General features: G+C 41.7%; 1 protein-coding gene across 1 annotated transcript in view; it reads right to left on the reverse strand.

The window, feature by feature from the left end:
• Positions 1 to 19,502, reverse strand: part of fut8b (fucosyltransferase 8b (alpha (1,6) fucosyltransferase)) — a 129,352-nt gene that overhangs the window by 59,623 nt on the left and 50,227 nt on the right. The window contains exons 2-3 of the mRNA XM_058046194.1: positions 8,475 to 8,574; positions 8,066 to 8,357 (exon numbers count right to left, since the gene is read on the reverse strand). Coding sequence (XP_057902177.1) covers positions 8,066 to 8,268 — 203 coding nt within the window. The 5' untranslated portion in view covers positions 8,269 to 8,357; positions 8,475 to 8,574. The remainder of the gene's footprint in view (positions 1 to 8,065; positions 8,358 to 8,474; positions 8,575 to 19,502) is intronic.

A 19,502-nucleotide genomic window follows, 5' to 3' on the forward strand; every position in this document is an offset into this window, starting at 1 on the left:
AGGAAACCGGAGTACCCGCAGAAAACCCACGCATGCACGGGGAGAACATGCAAACTCCACACAGAGATAGCCGAGGGTGGAATTGAACTACAGGTCTCCTAGCTGTGAGGCCTGCGTGCTAACCACTAATCTTCATGAATGAAATATTTTCATAGCTGGAGCATAGAAAACATGTTCCCGAACTTGTAAATGCCATTAATATTATTAGAGCCCTCTAGATAAAAAAATAACACCCCTATAGTCACCTTTACACTCGTTAGAGGAATATCTGTTGTGACCGAGGACTTTTATTCATTCATTCATTTTCTACCGCTTATCCTCACGAGGGTCGCGGGGGTGCTGGAGCCTATCCTAGCGGTCTTAGGGCTAGAGGCGGGGTACACCCTGGACTGGTGGCCAGCCAATCACAGGGCACATATAGACAAACAACCATTCACAATCACATTCATAGCTATGGACAATTTGGAGTCGCTAATTAACCTAGCATGTTTTTGGAATGTGGGAGGAAACCGGAGTACCCGGAGAAAACCCACGCATGCACGGGGAGAACATGCAAACTCCACACAGAGATGGCCGAGGGTGGAATTGAACTCGGGTTTTAGGCCCGGCTACTTAAAAAGAGCCAGCTCCTCTGCCTTGACACATACTACACAACACATTTTGTCCAATGATGTGCATGCAGCTTTAAGAAAAAAAAAAAAAGACGGTTCATTCACTTCAAAAAGCCAAAGCTATCGCATTACAGTCATTCTCTGACTGGCATGCATGTGCATGGAATCATGCCGTGCCCGGTCCCGCCTCTTCCAATTGTGCCAAAGGAGGGAAGTGTGTGGTGCATGGTACAATTAGCCCAGTGAGCAAGCTCTTACGATGCCAAAATAACAGAGTTCAGCACTGTGCTCTGTATTCACTAGCTTGGTTTGTTTAGCTCGTAATAATAGCCCGACTATTGTTGATCCTTAATTACCACACTGTCCTACAATCAGCCAGCGGGGGGGCACCCAGGATCACAAATACACCTTCCAAAAAAAGCTGAGAAGAACATAGAAAGAGATATGATCATTTGGTCAGATTGAACATCCGGCAACATAGCGTCCTGTATTCCTTGCATCCCATCAATCAGGCGCTCATCGCTCCACCCGGCTGTCAATGCCACCCCTTCGCTCTCACCACCGGGGCGGCAAGTGTCACTGCGGCTCCTAGACTGAGGTGAGTGACAGCTGCACAGAGAGGGGGCGGAGCCAGACAGATTGAGAAGCTCGACCTGTTCCTCACCTCTCATTAATGCTATTGGCTCATTGGGAGGTTGGCGCTGTGCCTCACGCTCCCTAATGGCTTGAATAACCACAGGCCAGTCGGGTGATACTAATTTGAAATATTGACTGGTTAATTCCAATTTTCCTTCGCGTTTTTTTTTTTTTTTTTTTCATATTGAAGATTTATGTAAAATTGATACATCATAACCACAAGTGGAAGAATTAATTGAAGAGCGTAAATAAGTAAGAACCTGCAGGCTTTTTGTGCTACTGAGAAAATCAATAATCCACACAAGCTAATGAGATCAAGTAAACACGACCCCTTATGAGTATCTTGCGTAATAGCTGGACGCCATATTGCTCTATTATGTATTACATGAAATAAATCCAAATAAATCCACACAAAAGGTGTGAGCCCACGCAATTAATGTAAATGTTATGGCTGCTTTTACAAAGATTTTAATATATAAAGTCAAGGGAAAGCTTTTAAAGTGTCTCCACTTCTTGACACTTCATGTTCCCAGTCCAAAACCTGCAGGACATTGCAAGCAGTGAATTGGGTCAGGCGTGGGTTGAGCTAGTCAATCAGCAAGCTAGTGAGTTTCTACCAAGTCAGTGGGTCCGTGACAAAGGTCCCGCAGGCGGGAGTCTGGCCGGGCGCCATGACTCAGTCAGCACTTTGTTGGTGAAGGGATGCAGACGAAGAGGAGGGGAAGGTGGGGAGAGGGTTGGTGCTATGGTGGGTAGCATCTTCTCTGTATCTGTTAGCGTGGTAATGCAAGGATGGGAGACGCACCAGGATGAGGTGCTGGTACTTCGACTGAGGTTAGACCCTGGACAGGTTACCAGTCATTCATTCATTCCTAGGTCTTTTCTACTGCTTATCCTCATGTGGCCCGCGGGACACTAGTTTGAGGCCCCCGCCTTGATATGAAAGTTTAATGTTAGTGCGGCCCACGCAACTTTGATATGGATGCTGTATGGTATCATGTACCCAGAAAAAAAATATTACGTTTGATTAATGTTCATGTTAAAGGTTAAATAACTGTTAATAGTTATCCTCCCTATCCGTGTGGAAGTGGTAAGGTTTTGGCTATTTAAGTTTAAAGGAAATAACTTGAAGGCTACCGTTTAGGTCGCTAGCTCTCTAGTTTGCGAGTTAGCATGTGTCTCAAGACCCTGCAGTTGCGCAATATGTTGTAAATAAAAAGAGTATAAATGTGACTATAGTCGTGTTTTGTCATGTCTACAGGGCTCTAATAATGCTTTTTTCATTTTAATCTGAAAAAATAATTTGTCTACCCACCAACTATATGTGGTTTTTAGTTTTTATTATTTACTGTTTTATTATGATTATTATATTTATATTTATTACTGATTGATTGCTTTTCTTTATTCTTGATTTGTTTATTTATTTTTCATCTTATTTTGTGCAGAAAAATAAAAATGAAGATATTTGAGAACAGTGCAATGTTTTATCAGAGCTTTTCTTGTAGAAAATCGGAACCAAAGCACTGAAAAAGTGTGTATATTTTTCTGTTTTTAATAAATGCGTTTTTTTTTTTTTTTTGGAAAACCTGATGCGGCCCAGCCTTGCCCAGACCCTAGCTCCAGTGGCCCCCAGGTAAATTGAGTTTGAGACCTCTGCTCATGAGGGTCGCTGAGGGTGCTGGAGCCTATCCCAGCTGCCTATCCCAACTCCCAATTTGGAGTCAACAATTAATCTAGCATGTTTTTGGGAGGAAACCGGAGTACCCAGAGAAAACCCATGCATGCACGGGGAGAACATGCAAACTCCACACTCCAAGGGTGGAATTGAACACTGTCTCCTAGCTATGAGATCTGCGCTCTAACCACTTGTACTCTGTGCAGCCGGTTATCAGTCAATCGCAGATCATATGTACAAGAGATGCACCAGGGTGATGTTCTGGTGGAGTTTTTATATCTTTGTTAGCAAAACCAGGTGCTAACAAGTAGCTAATTAATGTGTCGAGTTGAGGATATGCGAGTGAAAAAAATCCATCCATCGATTTTCTATACCCCTTGTTCTCATTAGGATCGCGGGTGAGTTGAAACCTTTCCCAGGCGTTGAAATACAGCCTGGACTGATCACTAATCAAATACAGGTCACGTATAGACAGGCAATTATTCACACTTACGTCCACACCTAATGGAAGTATGGACGATTCTCCGACAAGCCAAACATTGGGATGTAGAAGGAAGTTGGAGTAACACAGCTAAAAGGCTAATCTTATCCTAGTACTGTGGCTACGTTTAGAATTAAAGTTAGGGTATCATACTCATACATCATACTGTGTATCATGGGTAATAGTTTCCACTAAGCAGCAATGCATTTTCTTGTTGCCCTCAGTCTCCTCTTGTATAAAATAAAATAAAATAAAATAAAATAAAATAAAATAAAATAAAATAAAATAAAATAAAATAAAATAAAATAAAATAAAATAAAATAAAATAAAATAAAATAAAATAAAATAAAAAATAGAAAAGATGCAGATTCTGGAACCTCCCAAAAAAAATTGTGCGGGTTATTGTGTGTAGCTTCTCTAGAGGAGTCCACAACTCAATACAAAATTTGCATAATAGGTCCAACCTAGGCGGCACGGTGTACGAGTGGTTAGCGTGCAGACCTCACAGCTAGGAGACCAGGGTTCAATTCCACCCTCGGCCATCTCCAGGGCTCGACAATAATGTACCGATGGCCCGGAGCAAGTTAAAACAAAATTCGGGCAAGTAAATCCAATCATTAATATTCCCGTCGGGCAAGTGCACTTTAGCATGCCGTACTGCCAAGAGTTTTTTTTTAAAGCGGTTCTAGTTGGGTGTTGGTAAAACACGGACTGCGTAATTCCGGTGCTAATTTGCAAACCAATCCTTGCAAATCTTGAAATGGACCAATCAGAATCGTTTATTTAGACCGCGGTCCGTAATCCACAATCCGCGTTTTACCCACACCCGTTCTTGTTCGCGATCAACCAATCAGCGATCGTTTTACTAGGAAAACATCTATCATGGCGTCCCTGCCAACATCGTCTAATGCTTCAACAACTTCTGAAGGAAAACACCAAAAAGTGATGAAGCAGTGCCTCCTAAACAAGTATTTTATTAGCGGCAGCAAATCAAATGATGGCACAGGTGAGTGAATCACATTGCTGTGGCAATTTGAAGTGGTCACAATGAAACACCACCCATTAGATCCAATACCAAGTGCTGATTTTGCAGAAGCTACAAAACCTAGCGGTTTCATTTCTCTGTGGATTTTTCTCACTTTTGCTTCACAAATTATTGTTTGACCATTGAGCATTTTTTTCTGGATTAAAAACACTTTACTAGTACACAAATGTGTCAAATGTTTCATTGTGGTGCACAACTTATAAATATCACTGCTTACTACGACTACCATGTGCAAGGTAGCATAGCTTGCCATGTTAACATACATCTACACAAATTCTCAGACATTCCTCCAAATACAATGCATCAGTACTATTATCTGATGAATTATGAGCATATATTGATATATGATATTGTCTTGTCTTTTCATTTTACATGGGGCAAGTTCGGGCAAGTAGTTCTCACCTTAAGGATTCCCCATGGGCAAGTCATTTTTGTTTTTAACGTAGAGCCCTGATCTCTGTGTGGAGTTTGCATGTTCCCCCTGTGCATGCGTGGGTTTTCTCCGGGTATTCCGGTTTCCTCCCACATTCCAAAAACATGCTAGGTTAATTAGCCACTCCAAATTGTCCATAGGTATGAATGTGAGTGTGAATGGTTGTTTGTCTATATGTGCCCTGTGATTGGCTGGTGACCAGTCCAGGGTGTACCCCGCCTCTCGCTCGAAGACAGCTGGGATAGGCTCCAGCACCCCCGCGACCCTCGTGAGCAAAAGCGGTAGAAAATAAAATAAAATAAAATAAAATAAAATAAAATAAAATAAAATAAAATAAAATAAAATAAAATAAAATAAAATAAAATAAAATAAAATAAAATAGGTGAGTATGTAGAGTTGAGGTACTGTGTAGTGGCAAAGCATCACATGACACTAAGAAATGTCAATCAGACGCGTTGCCAATTCCGTACTGGTCGGAGTGCGGCGGCCCGGTTAAAAGCTGCAGATTGACACCCAAACGGGAATAATACGCCACAACCGAACATGATGTAAGAGACCCATCTGGACACTGGTCAGCCTCAAAGCAGCCTTTTCTTCTAATGCCATCAATCCAACCTTTGTTGGGGAGGCCAATTTTGAATAGTTACAAAAAGCAATAGATTCAATCAGGGACCAGCTGTCTGAGGCAACGCATGTGTGTGTATTTTGGTGTTTGGGAACACTGATGAAGGCCCGACATCAAAGTGAATCGGAATATCACAGAGAAGCAGCAATGGCAACATCTGAAGCTCAGGCTCCCTGTGAATGTGGCACATATCAGGATACGCCGCTGCGCTCGTTTCTCATGCATGCACATTCATAGATGCAGCCCCCCCCCCCCCCCCCCCCCCCCCCCAAGCCCGGACCTATTGTTAATGTGTTAAAGAGAAACACTGTCAGCGTACAAGGGTAGGAGGAGAACCATCTGTCTCTCCATTACGCTGATCTCCAATGTGAGAAAGATGCTGTGCGGTTAATGGCCTTAAACAACAACACTTTTGTCTGCCAAAATATAATAAAGTCACAATAAAATCTGCAGAGTGTGACTGTCCATCTATCTATTTGTCTGTCAAAAAGCGTATGCAAAAAAACAACGCCGATTGGCTTTTGATGAAACTTTACTGCAACATTTATTTGCTACTCTGCAAAATATGCTGATGCAATCAGAGGTTGATCAAATTCAAAAAAAGAAAGAAAAATTGTCATCATCATCATCACGTCGCTGCACATGGGCATTTGCAGAATGACTGATTAAGCTACCCCGGGGGCTTGAGATTGTTTTTAATTGAAATGTTGGATGAATGATGCAATGCACCAAAAATGTTTTCAGAAACAAAAAAAAAAATTCCACACGTAATGAAATACCACTGCGGTTTGCGCTCGGTCTGCTCATTAGCTTGACTCAAATGATGGACAAGATAAGCTTCAAAATCAATATATTATTTCCACATTCTGGTACATTTTTCCACATATTTCGACTTCATTTAAAACGTGCATTTGTCCTTCATTCCATCTCCATTAATGGGACTGTAACCCATCCAATCAGAAGTACTACTATTTTTTTTTACTACTATTTTTATAGTTTTCAACCAGTAATAAATGGTCATAAACAGTCATGTGCATGTGTAGAATTGTACTATAAACACAATGTGTGTTAATAATTGAACCTTTTGAACTATTTTCTATGTACAGTACTGCTGCACGGTGGAGTGGTTAGAGCGCAAACCTCAATGGCTTTAATCCCACCGTCAGCCTCTCGCCCGAAGACAGCTGGGATAGGCTCCAGCACCCCCGCAATCCTCGTGAGGATAAGCGGTAGAAAATGAATAAATGAAAGTCCTAGGTCACAACAGATATTCCCGTTACGAGTGTAAAGGTGACTATAGGGGTGTTATTTCTTATCTAGAGGGCTCTAATAATGTTAATGGTATTAAGTTCGGGAACGTTTTCTATGTTCCAGCTATGAACATAGAGCCTATCCCAGCTGTCTTCGGGCGAGAGGCGGGGTACACCCTGGACTGGCCAGCCAATCACAGGGCACATAAAGTATTCCCAAAGTGGGATTTCTTATTAATAAATGTGGATATTTTCATGGTGAGAGCATAGAAAACCTGGTTACGACCTTCTAAATATGGCTGTTAACACTATTAGAGTCGTCTAGACATGAAATAACACCCCTATAGTCACCTTAATAGTAAACATTCATTCATTTTCTACCATTTATCCTCACAAGGGTCGTGGGGGTGCTGGAGCCTATCCCAGCCGAGGTAAACCCTGGACTGGTGGCCAGCCAATCACAGGGCACATATAGACAAACAACCATTCACACTCACATTCATACCTATGGACAATTTGGAGTCGCCAATTAACCTAGCATGTTTTTGGAATGTGGGAAGAAACCGGAGTACCTGGAGAAAACCCACACATGCACAGGGAGAACATGCAAACTCCACACAAGCATGTCCGAGGGTGGAATTGAACCCTGGTCTCCTAGCTGTGGGGCCTGCGTGCTAATCACTCGCAGATATGATAGTATTATTCATTCATTTTCTCCTATATATAATCTAATCAAATAATAAAACATCCGTATTGGATGCGAATGTCTGAAGAAACATTTCATTCATTCATTCATTCTGTCTTCGGTCAAGAGGCGGGGTACATCCTGGACTGGTCGCCAGCCAATCACAGGGCACATATAGACAAACAACCATTCACACTCACATTCATACCTATGGACAATTTGGAGTCGCTAATTAACCTAGCATGTTTTTGCAATGTGGGAGGAAACCGGAGTACCCGGAGAAAACCCACACATGCACGGGGAGAAGGGTGGGGTGGAATTGAACTCAGGTCTCCTAGCTGTGAGGCCTTTGCGCTAACCACTACTCCACCGTGCAACTTAGTCCAAATTATATATTCAACAAATATTTTATATTATGTTATATATTATATTATACGGGGAGAACATGCAAACTCCACACAGAGATGGTTGAGGGTGGGATTGAACTCGGGTCCAGTACAGAGCAGTGGTTGTCAATTATTTTCTGTCACACTCCGCCACCTTACCTGAATACCTGAATAATGAAACCGATTCCCTATGAGTGTAAATGCCGGAACTCAACTTTCACTTTCATTTTCGTCTTACCTGAGCGACTCAGCCATGCGCCTCAGGTCTTCATTCTGTTGCTTGAGCCGCTCCAGCTTGGCCAGGATCTTCGACAGCTCCCGGCTGGAGCGCTCCGGGTGCTCACTGTCCCTCACCAAATGGCCACCGATGTAGAAAAGGAGCGTCCCCCAGGCTAGCAGCACCAGGGTGATCCAACGCCATGAACCCGCCCAGGGCCGCATGGTGTCACCACGCCTACCTGAAATGTCCTCCCGATGTGCTTGAACACTCAACGACCTACTGGCCTTCCGCCTGACGGTCCACTAGTGCCCTGTCACCACAAGTGACACAGCGCCCACATTAGCACTGGCATATTTGCAGGGATGCTAAATGAGAGTATTTATCCTCGATGTGTTACAGCATGGCTAACATGCTAAAAATGTCTGACCGACGTCTGACTCCACCCAGCTCAGCGTTGGCCAGGCGTTCCAAACGTGCCTCACAGATTTCCTCAGGTCCGTCTGGAATTTTTTGACTGAAGATGTTCCCTGCAGAGACACACAAGAGACGGTTCAGATGTCAGTTCAGCTTTGGCAAATATTTCATAAGCCTTTTGATGCAGAAAGAAACAAAACACGAGACGGTTGCTGCTCAGTTGCCACCGACTGGTCACGACTGGAAATCAAACCAGAAGACGCCCACCCAGAAGATACCCACTTCCCGTATTTACTCACATATCAGTAGCCATGTTTACATGAGGAGTTTTTCTCTTTCCGAATGACCTTTCCAAAAGCAATGGTATACATGGAAAGGAATATTCCAATCGCTTGTCTACATGCGGCGCTATAATCAACCAGAATAGTCAATGGGGCATACGCAGTAAAACGTAAACACCAACATCACGTGATACCGACTTCCTCGAGTTTTTCATTCACTTGTCGGAATAACTCTGTATTGCCAGTTTTTCGTTCGTCCAGTCTTGGAATTTAGTTTGAATCAAAAACAAATAATCCTTATGTGGTTCATAGTTAAGAAGCACTTTAGACAGGGGTGCTCATTAAGTCGATCGCGAGCTACCAGTCGATCGCGGAGGTGGTACTGGTCGATCGCTGGTCGATCGCGGCGTGACATTAAAAAAATATCATCCCAGCATCAGTGCCGTCACTTGATTGATATACAGGGCAGCCATTCAGATGACAACTGAATGTTGCCCTTCGGGTGACCAATCAAATCAAACAACGTCTCTAAGTGCAGCAGAACTTACGATGTCAGCCTATCATCCATCCCCGTTACTTGATTGACATACAGGACAACCAATCAGATGACAACTGAATTTTGACCTTTAGGTCACCGCTCATGCGTAAACAACGATGCAAAGTGCTAAGCTAGTCGGCGAATTGCGAGATTTTAAAGCCCTCGCTAAAGTTTATGGTCACTAAAATGAGTGAAGGAGCTGGACCAAGTAAAAAGGCAAAAACTGGACCAAGTAAAAAGGCAAAAAACATATCACTTCCATACGGATATGGAATATTATACGGATATTGTGATACGGATATTATCCATGACTGATAAACATTTGGAAGTGTGCTTGAGGCTGGCTATCAGCAGCTACTGTCCGGACTATGCATCCCTGGCTGGTTCAATTCAGTGCAAGTCATCAAAGTAAACTCAGGTAATTACAAAAAAATTTAATAGTTAATTATGTGTGTTTTGCAATATTGGCTCATTTGGTTATGTAAGGTACATCAACATACATTGTACGTACAAATAATCCTCAATACATTTGAAAATAAATAGATGTTTTGCATTTTTGTAGTGGGTAGATCATTTTGACTCGGTCATTTTAAAAGTAGCTCGCATGCTGAAAAAGTGTGAGCACCCCTGCTTTAGACCAATCACAGCGGAGTGGGCATGCCCTGATAAAATAATTTGGAATTTGTCCAATGCAGGAATGGAGTGTTCCATTTTAGAGGTTTCACTAGCCACGTTTACATGAGGAGTTTTTCTCTTTCCGAATGGAATCTTTCCGAATGACCTTTCCGAAAGCAATGGTATACATGGAAAGGAATATTCCAATCGTGTGTCTACATGCGTCGCTATAATCAACCAGAATAGTCAATGGGGCATGCCCAGTAAAGCGTAAACACCAACTTCCTCCAGTTTTTCTTTCACTTGTTGGAATAACTCCGTATTGCCAGTTTTTCCTTCGTCCAGTCTTGGAATTTAGTTTGAATCAAAAACAAACTTTTCGCAGCAGTCCAGTGCCGATTGCTCGCCTCCATTTTTTTTTTAATCGAAGAACGTCTGGAGCTGCGTGTTACGTCATATCTCAGCATTCACTGAAAGAACGCACCCGGGAACAGGAAAAGATAAAAAAAAAGTTCAATCTTGCTAATATTTTATAATTAAGCTCGGGACATGTTTTATATAGATATGTATTTTCTTTTTTAATAAAACTGGACTTATGAATAAAGTATAAAAAGGTTTAGATTCTGTTCCACAGATGGCGCTAATGCACACGAAAGCTGCTTGCCAACCACCAATAAACAACAGAAGAAGAAAAACACCACGAAGAAGAACACAGTCTGACAACTTTCCGTTTGAGCGGGTACAAGATACCTCAATCGGATTGGGGAAAGGAATATTCCACCCCTGGGAATCCGATTATATGTTTATTCGGATTGGCACTTTTCTTTCGGAATAAGGTGTATACAAAGGTTAGATTCTTTCCGTTTTAGCAAATAAACCAAAAGCAATTGGAATATTTGGGTCCATGTATACGTGGCTATTGAAGTTTGATCCGACCTGGAACTAAGTCAAACATTTATCTTACAGACATTTTCCCATTTTCCAGGCAATGTCATCGGCGGAGTCGTGACAGAATGTACCACTGTCAAGGTGATACGAGGAGCTCAATGAAACACAGGGAATGAAAACAAAAATCCCTGCTCATCACTTTCCTTCATCCCTGAGCAGCAGGGGGGGAGACGGGAATGGACGCCTGCCGGGTTTTGTGAAACAACCTTCCCTGTCATCTCCCGTGACAAAGCCTTGCCAGGCAAACCGGGGTCCTGTCGTGAGACGAGATAAAGACTGGCAGATATGTGTGTGCACGGTGCTCCAGTGTGCATACTATCATCTCACAGTGTGTACCGCAGCAATCTGGAATAATACTGAGCATCTTTGACTTTAAGCAGGCGGCGGCGGCGGTGGGGTGGCGTTGATTGACAACGTCGCATAGTCTCTTGTGCGTCTGTCTGTGAGAGTTCAACACGTATAGGAAAGTGCTCCTAACGGGATTGGCCCGGCGACGGGGAAGTAGGTTGACGGGAGCTCGTCTTGTTTGCCATAGCAACACATTGGTTGGTATGTTAAACATAAACGGTGAATCAGGAAGGTATTCCTGCGCATCTTTGTGGCTAAAATGAGGTTTTCCCAGCTATGTAGGTCAAGGAACACTTGACCTTATCCAATGGATATATTGAGTGTGACAAACGTTTGGGTGTTTCCGCTCAGTGGGGCTCAGTGCCTGGTTGTGATGTTTGTCCTCCATCACTATTACTTGTGTTCCCCAACACAAACACAAAACACATAATGATGGCATTAGAAGAAAAGGCTGCTTTGAGGCTGACCAGTGTCCAGATGGGTCTCTGACATCATGTTCGGTTGTGGCGTATTATTCCCGTTTGGGTGTCAATCTGCAGCTTTTAACCGGGCCTCCGCACTCTGACCAGTACGGAATTGGCAACGCTTCTTATGTTGCTTTGTCTGATTGATATTTGTGAGTGTCATGTGATGCTTTGCCACTACACAGTACCTCAACTCTACATACTCACCTATTTTATTTTATTTTATTTTATTTTCCTCACGAGGGTTGCGGGGGGTGCTGGAGCCTATCCCAGTTGTCTATTTTATTTTATATTATTTTATATTATTTTATATTCTTTTATTTTATTTTATTTTTGTTTAATTTATTTCAGTTTATTTCAGTTTATGGACATATGTACCTATGGACAATTTGGAGTCGCTAATTAACCTAGCATGTTTTTGGAATGTGGGAGGCAACCGGAATACCCGGAGAAAACCCACGCATGCACAGGGAGAACATGCAAACTCCACACAGAGATGGCCGAGGGTGGAATTGAACCCTGGTCTCCTAGCTGTGAGGTCTGCGTGCTAACCACCCACATTTTAGATTATAAGTCAAAATTTTACACAACAAAAGGTTTGCCTCGGTTCAAGTACATTTGCCCCCGGTTATCATACAACCTATGTTCCCAAAGTGTGGTACACCCCACTTTTAAGATTATAATAATTACAATTTAAGACCACCCATTTCACTTCCATGTGGGCACAAAAAAAGTACAAAAGACAAAAATGGGAGGCCCGTGGCGTGCACACAGCACACTAGCTCTTTGTGGCGTACGCCCCAGGTACTGTATTTTATTTTTTTATTTAAGTCATAATTTTACACAACAAAAGGTTTGCCTCGGTTCAAGTACATTTGCCCCCGGTTATCATACAACCTATGTTCCCAAACCGGAGAAAACCCACACATGCACGGGGAGAACATGCAAACTCCACACAGAGATGGCCGAGGGTGGAATTGAACCCTGGTCTCCTAGCTGTGAGGTCTGCGCACTAACCACTAGACCACCGTGCCGCGGTCTGAGCTGTGTTTTATTATGGAAAATAAGAACTGTGAATGGGTCACACTCCAGAAGCTAATACACAACCCGGGGTCTTTACAAAAGGCAGGCTTTTCACTGTGTTTGAAAGCCGTAATGAGGTTTATGTTCAGAACGCTAAGACGGCTAAATACAAAAACGGCTGGATGAGGCAGGCCACCGCTGCCAAGTGGGCTAGGAGGAAATATTAAGATAACGCTGTTCTACTTATACTTGGAAGTTAACTTAGTGATGCATTTCTCTTCAAAGTAATGTGCACTTCAATCGACACCGACTATCCATAGCCATCAGCAAAAATTACAGATTGAAGACATAATTCCCTTTAAAAGCGTTCCAGGATGAAGCAAGCAGGTATAATTTATTTTAAGAGGACATGTTATTGTTTTCATGATGGCGGTACTGCCAGTATTGATCTCTTGTTATAAATGTGTGGAAACATTGCAGCACATTAGCTACGGGAATGCTTCAGTTTTGTGTTATCATCACTTTATTATGTCTCCGGAATAACATACATCTCAATTTTAAATGTTACCGCCAAATTTACGAGTCAATCTAGCCTTATACTTCAAAAACAACAAGAACCTAAACGTCCTTCACCTTGCCGCGTGGGCGGTGACGGACATTTGTGGTGTACGGACTGTGCCGTAACTGCAACATGCAAAAGGCCTCGGGGTCAGCAGAGATGACCTGTATTCAGTCCCGCTTGTGAATCTTCGATGTGAGTCAGCCCGCAACAGAGGTCATCTATCACCCCGCCGTTGGGTTTGCAGGCAATAAGTGGCGAGATGAGGTCCATCGCTGAATTATGCATGGAGCTCAGCTGAGGACGGCTCCTATTACACTAACATGACTGCTTCAGCTCAGCCACGGGAGCTCTATCTCTTGCATGAATATATGTTTCGCTTCTCATGTATGTCAATGTGACGGAATGTATTCATATGTGTTGCTAGGGGCAACCCTCTTGGAGTGTACAGGGAAATAAAGGGGATATACAGTCAAAGTTGAAAGCCTGCTCCAATATAACACTTTTAAGATTATTCATACATTTTCGACCACTACCACTTAGCCAACTGGTGGCCAGCCAATCACAGGGCACATATAGACAAACAACCATTCACACTCACATTCATACCTATGGACAATTTGGAGTCGCTAATTAACCTAGCATGTTTTTGGAATGTGGGAGGAAACCGGAGTACCCGGAGAAAATGCTCACACAGAGAGAAAGTACAAAGTCCACACAGAGATGGCCAAAAGTGGAATTGAACCCTGGTCTCCTAGCTGTGAGACCTGCGTGCTAACCACTCGTCCGCCATGCCCGGTTACTGAGGTAAGAAACCAATTTAATTTTCATGAATGAAATATTTTCATAGCTGGAGCATAGGAAACATGTTCCCGAATTTGTAAATATCATTAACATTATTAGAGCCCTCTAGATAAGAAATAACACCCCTATAGTCACCTTCACACTAGTAAGGGGAATATCTGTTGTGACCTAGACCGCTTATCTTCGCGAGGGTCGCGGGGGTGCTGGAGCCTATCCCAGCCGTCTTCAGGCGAGAGGCAGGGTACACACTGGACTGGTGGCCAGCCAATCACAGGGCACATATAGACAAACAACCATTCACATTCATACCTATGGACAATTTGGAGTCGCTAATTAACCTAGCATGTTTTTGGAATGTGGGAGGCAACCGGAATACCCGGAGAAAACCCACGCATGCACAGGGAGAACATGCAAACTCCACACAGAGATGGCCGAGGGTGGAATTGAACCCTGGTCTCCTAGCTGTGAGGTCTGCGTGCTAACCACCCACATTTTAGATTATAAGTCAAAATTTTACACAACAAAAGGTTTGCCTCGGTTCAAGTACATTTGCCCCCGGTTATCATACAACCTATGTTCCCAAAGTGTGGTACACCCCACTTTTAAGATTATAATAATTACAATTTAAGACCACCCATTTCACTTCCATGTGGGCACAAAAAAAGTACAAAAGACAAAAATGGGAGGCCCGTGGCGTGCACACAGCACACTAGCTCTTTGTGGCGTACGCCTTAGTTACTGTATTTTTTGGATTTAGGTCAAAATTTGACACAACAAAAGGTTTGTCACAGTTCAAGTACATTTGCCCCTGGTTACCATACAACCTATGCTCCCAAAGCGTGGTACACACCCCCCCAGGAGGTACACCTATTGTAGTGGAGGGTACATGAATAAAAATGAAAAACACTCACAATTACAAATGCACCTGAACGCTTCAATGCTTCAAGGAGAACGGAGCAGAAAGGTGACAGAGCAACCAAATCGACGTCACAAGTGGATTCAATTCCATAAATTTCACATCCCCAATTATGAGAACGAATAAGACACACGCCCCAAATGGAGGCTTACAAAATGTATTGAAAATAAGGCCCAGCATCCGATCTCTTCTAATGTCCGCCTGCAGCCTCCTGACCAGAAGATAGACAGCTCCCCATTGATAGTCCCTTCCCTTCCCTTTTGTAGTGGTCCTCTTCAGACCATGGGCCCAAAGATATGCCAAGATATCTCATCCCTCGCATTCTTTAGTGATGTGCGTGTGACGGCAGCAGCTTAGAATCGCCTTTTTAGCTCTCATCAGCACATTTCCTGCACAAAATAGAACATGCAGACATGCAGTTGCTCCATTCTGTGACTATATCCGACGCTAAATTTTGAGTCAAACAAATCATGAAAACCAAGGTTCCACTGTAGTACTTTGCTGAAGAACCCGGCCGTTAGAAGCATCCAAATTGAACAGCAGCTGTTCCAGCCACATTCTGCCCACAGATGAACCCTAAGCAGCTTTACCGGCTATTTTCTTGGCCAGACTACTCGTTCACAACAACACATTTTCAGCCTTCCCCTTAGGGATGAATGGGAGTGACAGATTAACACATAAAAACAGATCCGCTGGAAAAATCAACTAACTGTTAGAGGCAAAAAAAAACAAAAAACTGCAAGTTGGTGTCTGGCACTGAAATATAATGAAAAATATGATTGAAATATGACACAGTGCCAATAGCTAAATCGCTGGAACTGCATTTTTATGATGAAGGTCAAATTTGTCAGAAGAAACTATTAGAAATGAACGTCTACAGGGGCACTGCAGAGTTGTCACTAGTGGCTGCAAATCATCGTCAAGAGTAAGCGTGTTTGGCACACAGCTCAGCAAAAGTGACCTTTATTTTTTAGCTAACTTTTAATTTACTATTCCGGGACGAGACATTCCGTATTTGTCACCTACACAATTGTTAGGAGTGAACAGCTAACATCTAGGAGTGTCCAAGTTGCGGCACATATCATTTAAAAAGAAAACAGTCAAAATGGAAATGAAAAAAATGAAAAAAAATCAAGAAAAATATATAAATAAATAAAATAAAGCGGTAATATTACAGGAATAAAGTCAAAATATTATGGGAAAACAAACATGTAATCTAAAAATTTTACAAAAATGAAGTTGTAATATCAGGAAAATTTATATTATTTTATTAGTTTTAATAAAAAACTTAAAAAAACTAAATAAAAAAACTAAATAAAAAAGAAAATTATATAAAAATATTATTATATATTATATATATATCATTATATATTATATATATTATATTATTATAAACATATTTTTTCAGCTGCAACATTACTAACAACAAGAAATTTTAATTTTTGGAATAATAAGTTTGCAGAAAAATTATAATGTTATCACAATTAAGTAAAAACATGATGAAATTCACAAAAAGAAAATGAATTATTAATAGTACATAATAATGTGCATTTATGTACTATTAATTGTAATTAATTGTATTAATGTACTATTAATATAATGTATTCATATATATCAAATATCATTTTAGTACTTCACAAAATATGTTTTATATTGAAGTCATAATATTGTGAAAAACCAAAAAATAAAGCTGTAATTTTGTAAGTAAGTTATATTATTATGGGAACAAATTCAAACTATTATGAGAATAAGGTCATAATGTACAAATATTGTTAAAGAATTGCGTTAGAATATTTAGAAAATTAAAAAAAAAATGCAAAAATGAGAAAATATCAGTAAAAACCAAAGTTCTTAGCATATCGACATGTGTTGATTTGATCCTTCCGTTTTTCAGTACATGGCCCTCGGGAAACTCGTTTGTACACAATACCTTTCTGCATATTTTCTGCAAAAATCCACTAAATATGTGCAGCCCCAAAATGAAAATATAATGGTAACATCCTTGGCAGAGAATAATAAAAAAAACAGAAGCCTATACCAACAACAATAAGTCCAATTTGATGAGTGGGTGTGGGAGTCCCCGCCATCTGTAAGAACCAACGGCACCACAATCCCCCACAAACACGCGTGGCACGAATGCGATGACAGGCGGAAATGTTTTTTAAGCTGAATTTTCAGAGGTGCATCAAGTCGGGCTTAAGGAGTATTATGATTCCACGCTACTTCCCTTATCAAGACATGCCATGTTTAATGCAATTGTGCTCCATTCATTTAAATGCAGGAGGGTTCATATTTCACACGAAGCAGGATTTTCAAAAAGAAGGGACGTGAATTTACGAGAAGGTGAATATGAATTGCTAAAATCCTGCGTACAAAGAGAATGCATGCAACTATAACTATAAGCATATATACCTGATGACTGGAGAATAATGCAACAGAATTATGAAAGGCAACCAACCAGGTGTTGTGGAATAAAATATGAATGATTGAAGTTGAGAAGCTGAGTATACTCGGGGTGAAACAGGTACACGGATACTCAAATTTGAATTTGAATTTGAAAAACCAGTCATGCTTTTTTTTGCTGCCTGACTCCAACCTCCGAGGTAGCTGCAGTTTGGCATTGAGAATAAGAGCAAAGCACTCAGCCTTCAAGGTTATCACTGTGGAGAATATGCTGACACACACACACATGCACACTGACCCATAAAAGTTAACACACATCAAATTGGTAGTGGGGGGCCAGCTTGTGGTAATGGTTTATGCAAACAAGTTTCTAATTAGAACAGGGAGACATATGATTAGCAGTAAAAAAAAAAAAAGAAAAAAGAAAATATACCAATCATTCTTGTCTTTTATGACTTTTTATGTCCAAATAAAAAATGGGGGGCTGATCAGTGGCCTCACCTGCCAGCCAAAGCTGCCTCTTGATGAGTGGATGTGGATCTGGGCGCTCAGACATGTCAAGGTCGGCATTTTAAATTTGCTGTGTCAGTGAGGGTGATGAACTGGCTCTGCAATGCTGTGAGTGTATGTGCGGAGCCACGAGGAAGAAAAGGAGTCTATTGCTTTGAGGCAGCTGCCGGAGAGAATTTATAGAGCGGGGGACATCATTTAAAAATGATCATTTATTTTACGGCCAGCGCTGTTGAGAAACACCATTTTTGAGGAAAGCCAATATCACAAAAGAACCTTGGCCATCATTATCTGCGTGAAAAGGTCTGGGTTATCCATCTACCTTTAGGTATATCACACACACACACACACACACACACAAACAAACACACTCCCTGCCAGTTCTGTTCTCTGCCCCTTGGAATGAATCCCAATGACAGCTGACCTTTCCGTGCCTGGGGTGCAGGGGGATGAGCTGGTGTGGTGGGGGGGCTCGTCAGAAGGGGCCTGTCATGACCTCATAGAACCAGCGCCAACCTTCCCTGACTAGCTTGGACGTGCTTAATGAGTGATGGAACACACAAGAGAGAAGAAAGGCAGATGAGAGATGAATATATGAACGCGAGTAACCAGTGGCGACTGAATGGAAGGCAGTCATACTGTAGGAGACGGTCATCCACCATATACAATACCGCTCAAAAGTTTGGGATCACTTGCAAATTTATTTGTATTCCAAAGAAAAATACATTTTCATGCATTTCACAAACAATTTTTTTTCATTTCATAAACATTTTTACCACATTTTTGCATAGAGGCCTACTATCAACAACTGTCAGTCGTCTGCATCAATCTCCTGGTATGGCTGCTAATCCAAGTTCATCATTTTATAAGGCTAATAGATTATTAGAAAAGCCATCTAAAAATGTAAACTAAAACTAAAATCTCTTACCATTCTGTTAACTACTCCCTTCAGAGAGCAGCACAAACTGGGTCTAACAAGGACAGAAAAACGTGTGTAGTTTAAGACAAAGACGCATCACGGGTCACCTGGCAGCTGCACTAAATATTACCCGTCAAACACCAGTGTCAGTATCAACAGGGAAGCGGTGACTTCATAGCAGGACTGCCAAGAAAAAGCATTTCCAAGTGATCCCAAACTTTTGAGCGGTAGTATATCATATGTATTGTTTACATTTTTTGGTTTCAATTTTGCCAGGAAACGTCTTAACAATCCCCAAGACCTTTGACTTTTGTGTCCCATTACATTTGCAATAAACGTACTCTAGAAAAACAACATCATGCCAACAGTAAAATATGGTGGTGGTAGTGTAGTGTAATGTTCTGACACATAGTAGGCATAGTTATATATACATTCATTCATTCATTTTCTACCGCATATCCTCACAAGGGTCGCGGGGGTGCTGGAGCCTATCCCAGTATTAAACAAAAAATATATGAGACAAGTATATGAGCTCACAGTTGTTTACCATAACGATATTTTGGATATACTGTAGCTCAGCTTGCTACAGCTGATGACATGTTCTTGACGAGGCTACACGTACAGGTTAGGATTAGGGTTAGGTACTCCGCAGGTTCTGTCAAAACCTGATTAAAAAATAAGTCTGTGTCGGTCTATAATTTCTAATCCCAAAA

This window comes from Doryrhamphus excisus, chromosome 1, assembly GCF_030265055.1.
Source record: "Doryrhamphus excisus isolate RoL2022-K1 chromosome 1, RoL_Dexc_1.0, whole genome shotgun sequence".
Classification (NCBI taxonomy): domain Eukaryota; kingdom Metazoa; phylum Chordata; class Actinopteri; order Syngnathiformes; family Syngnathidae; genus Doryrhamphus; species Doryrhamphus excisus.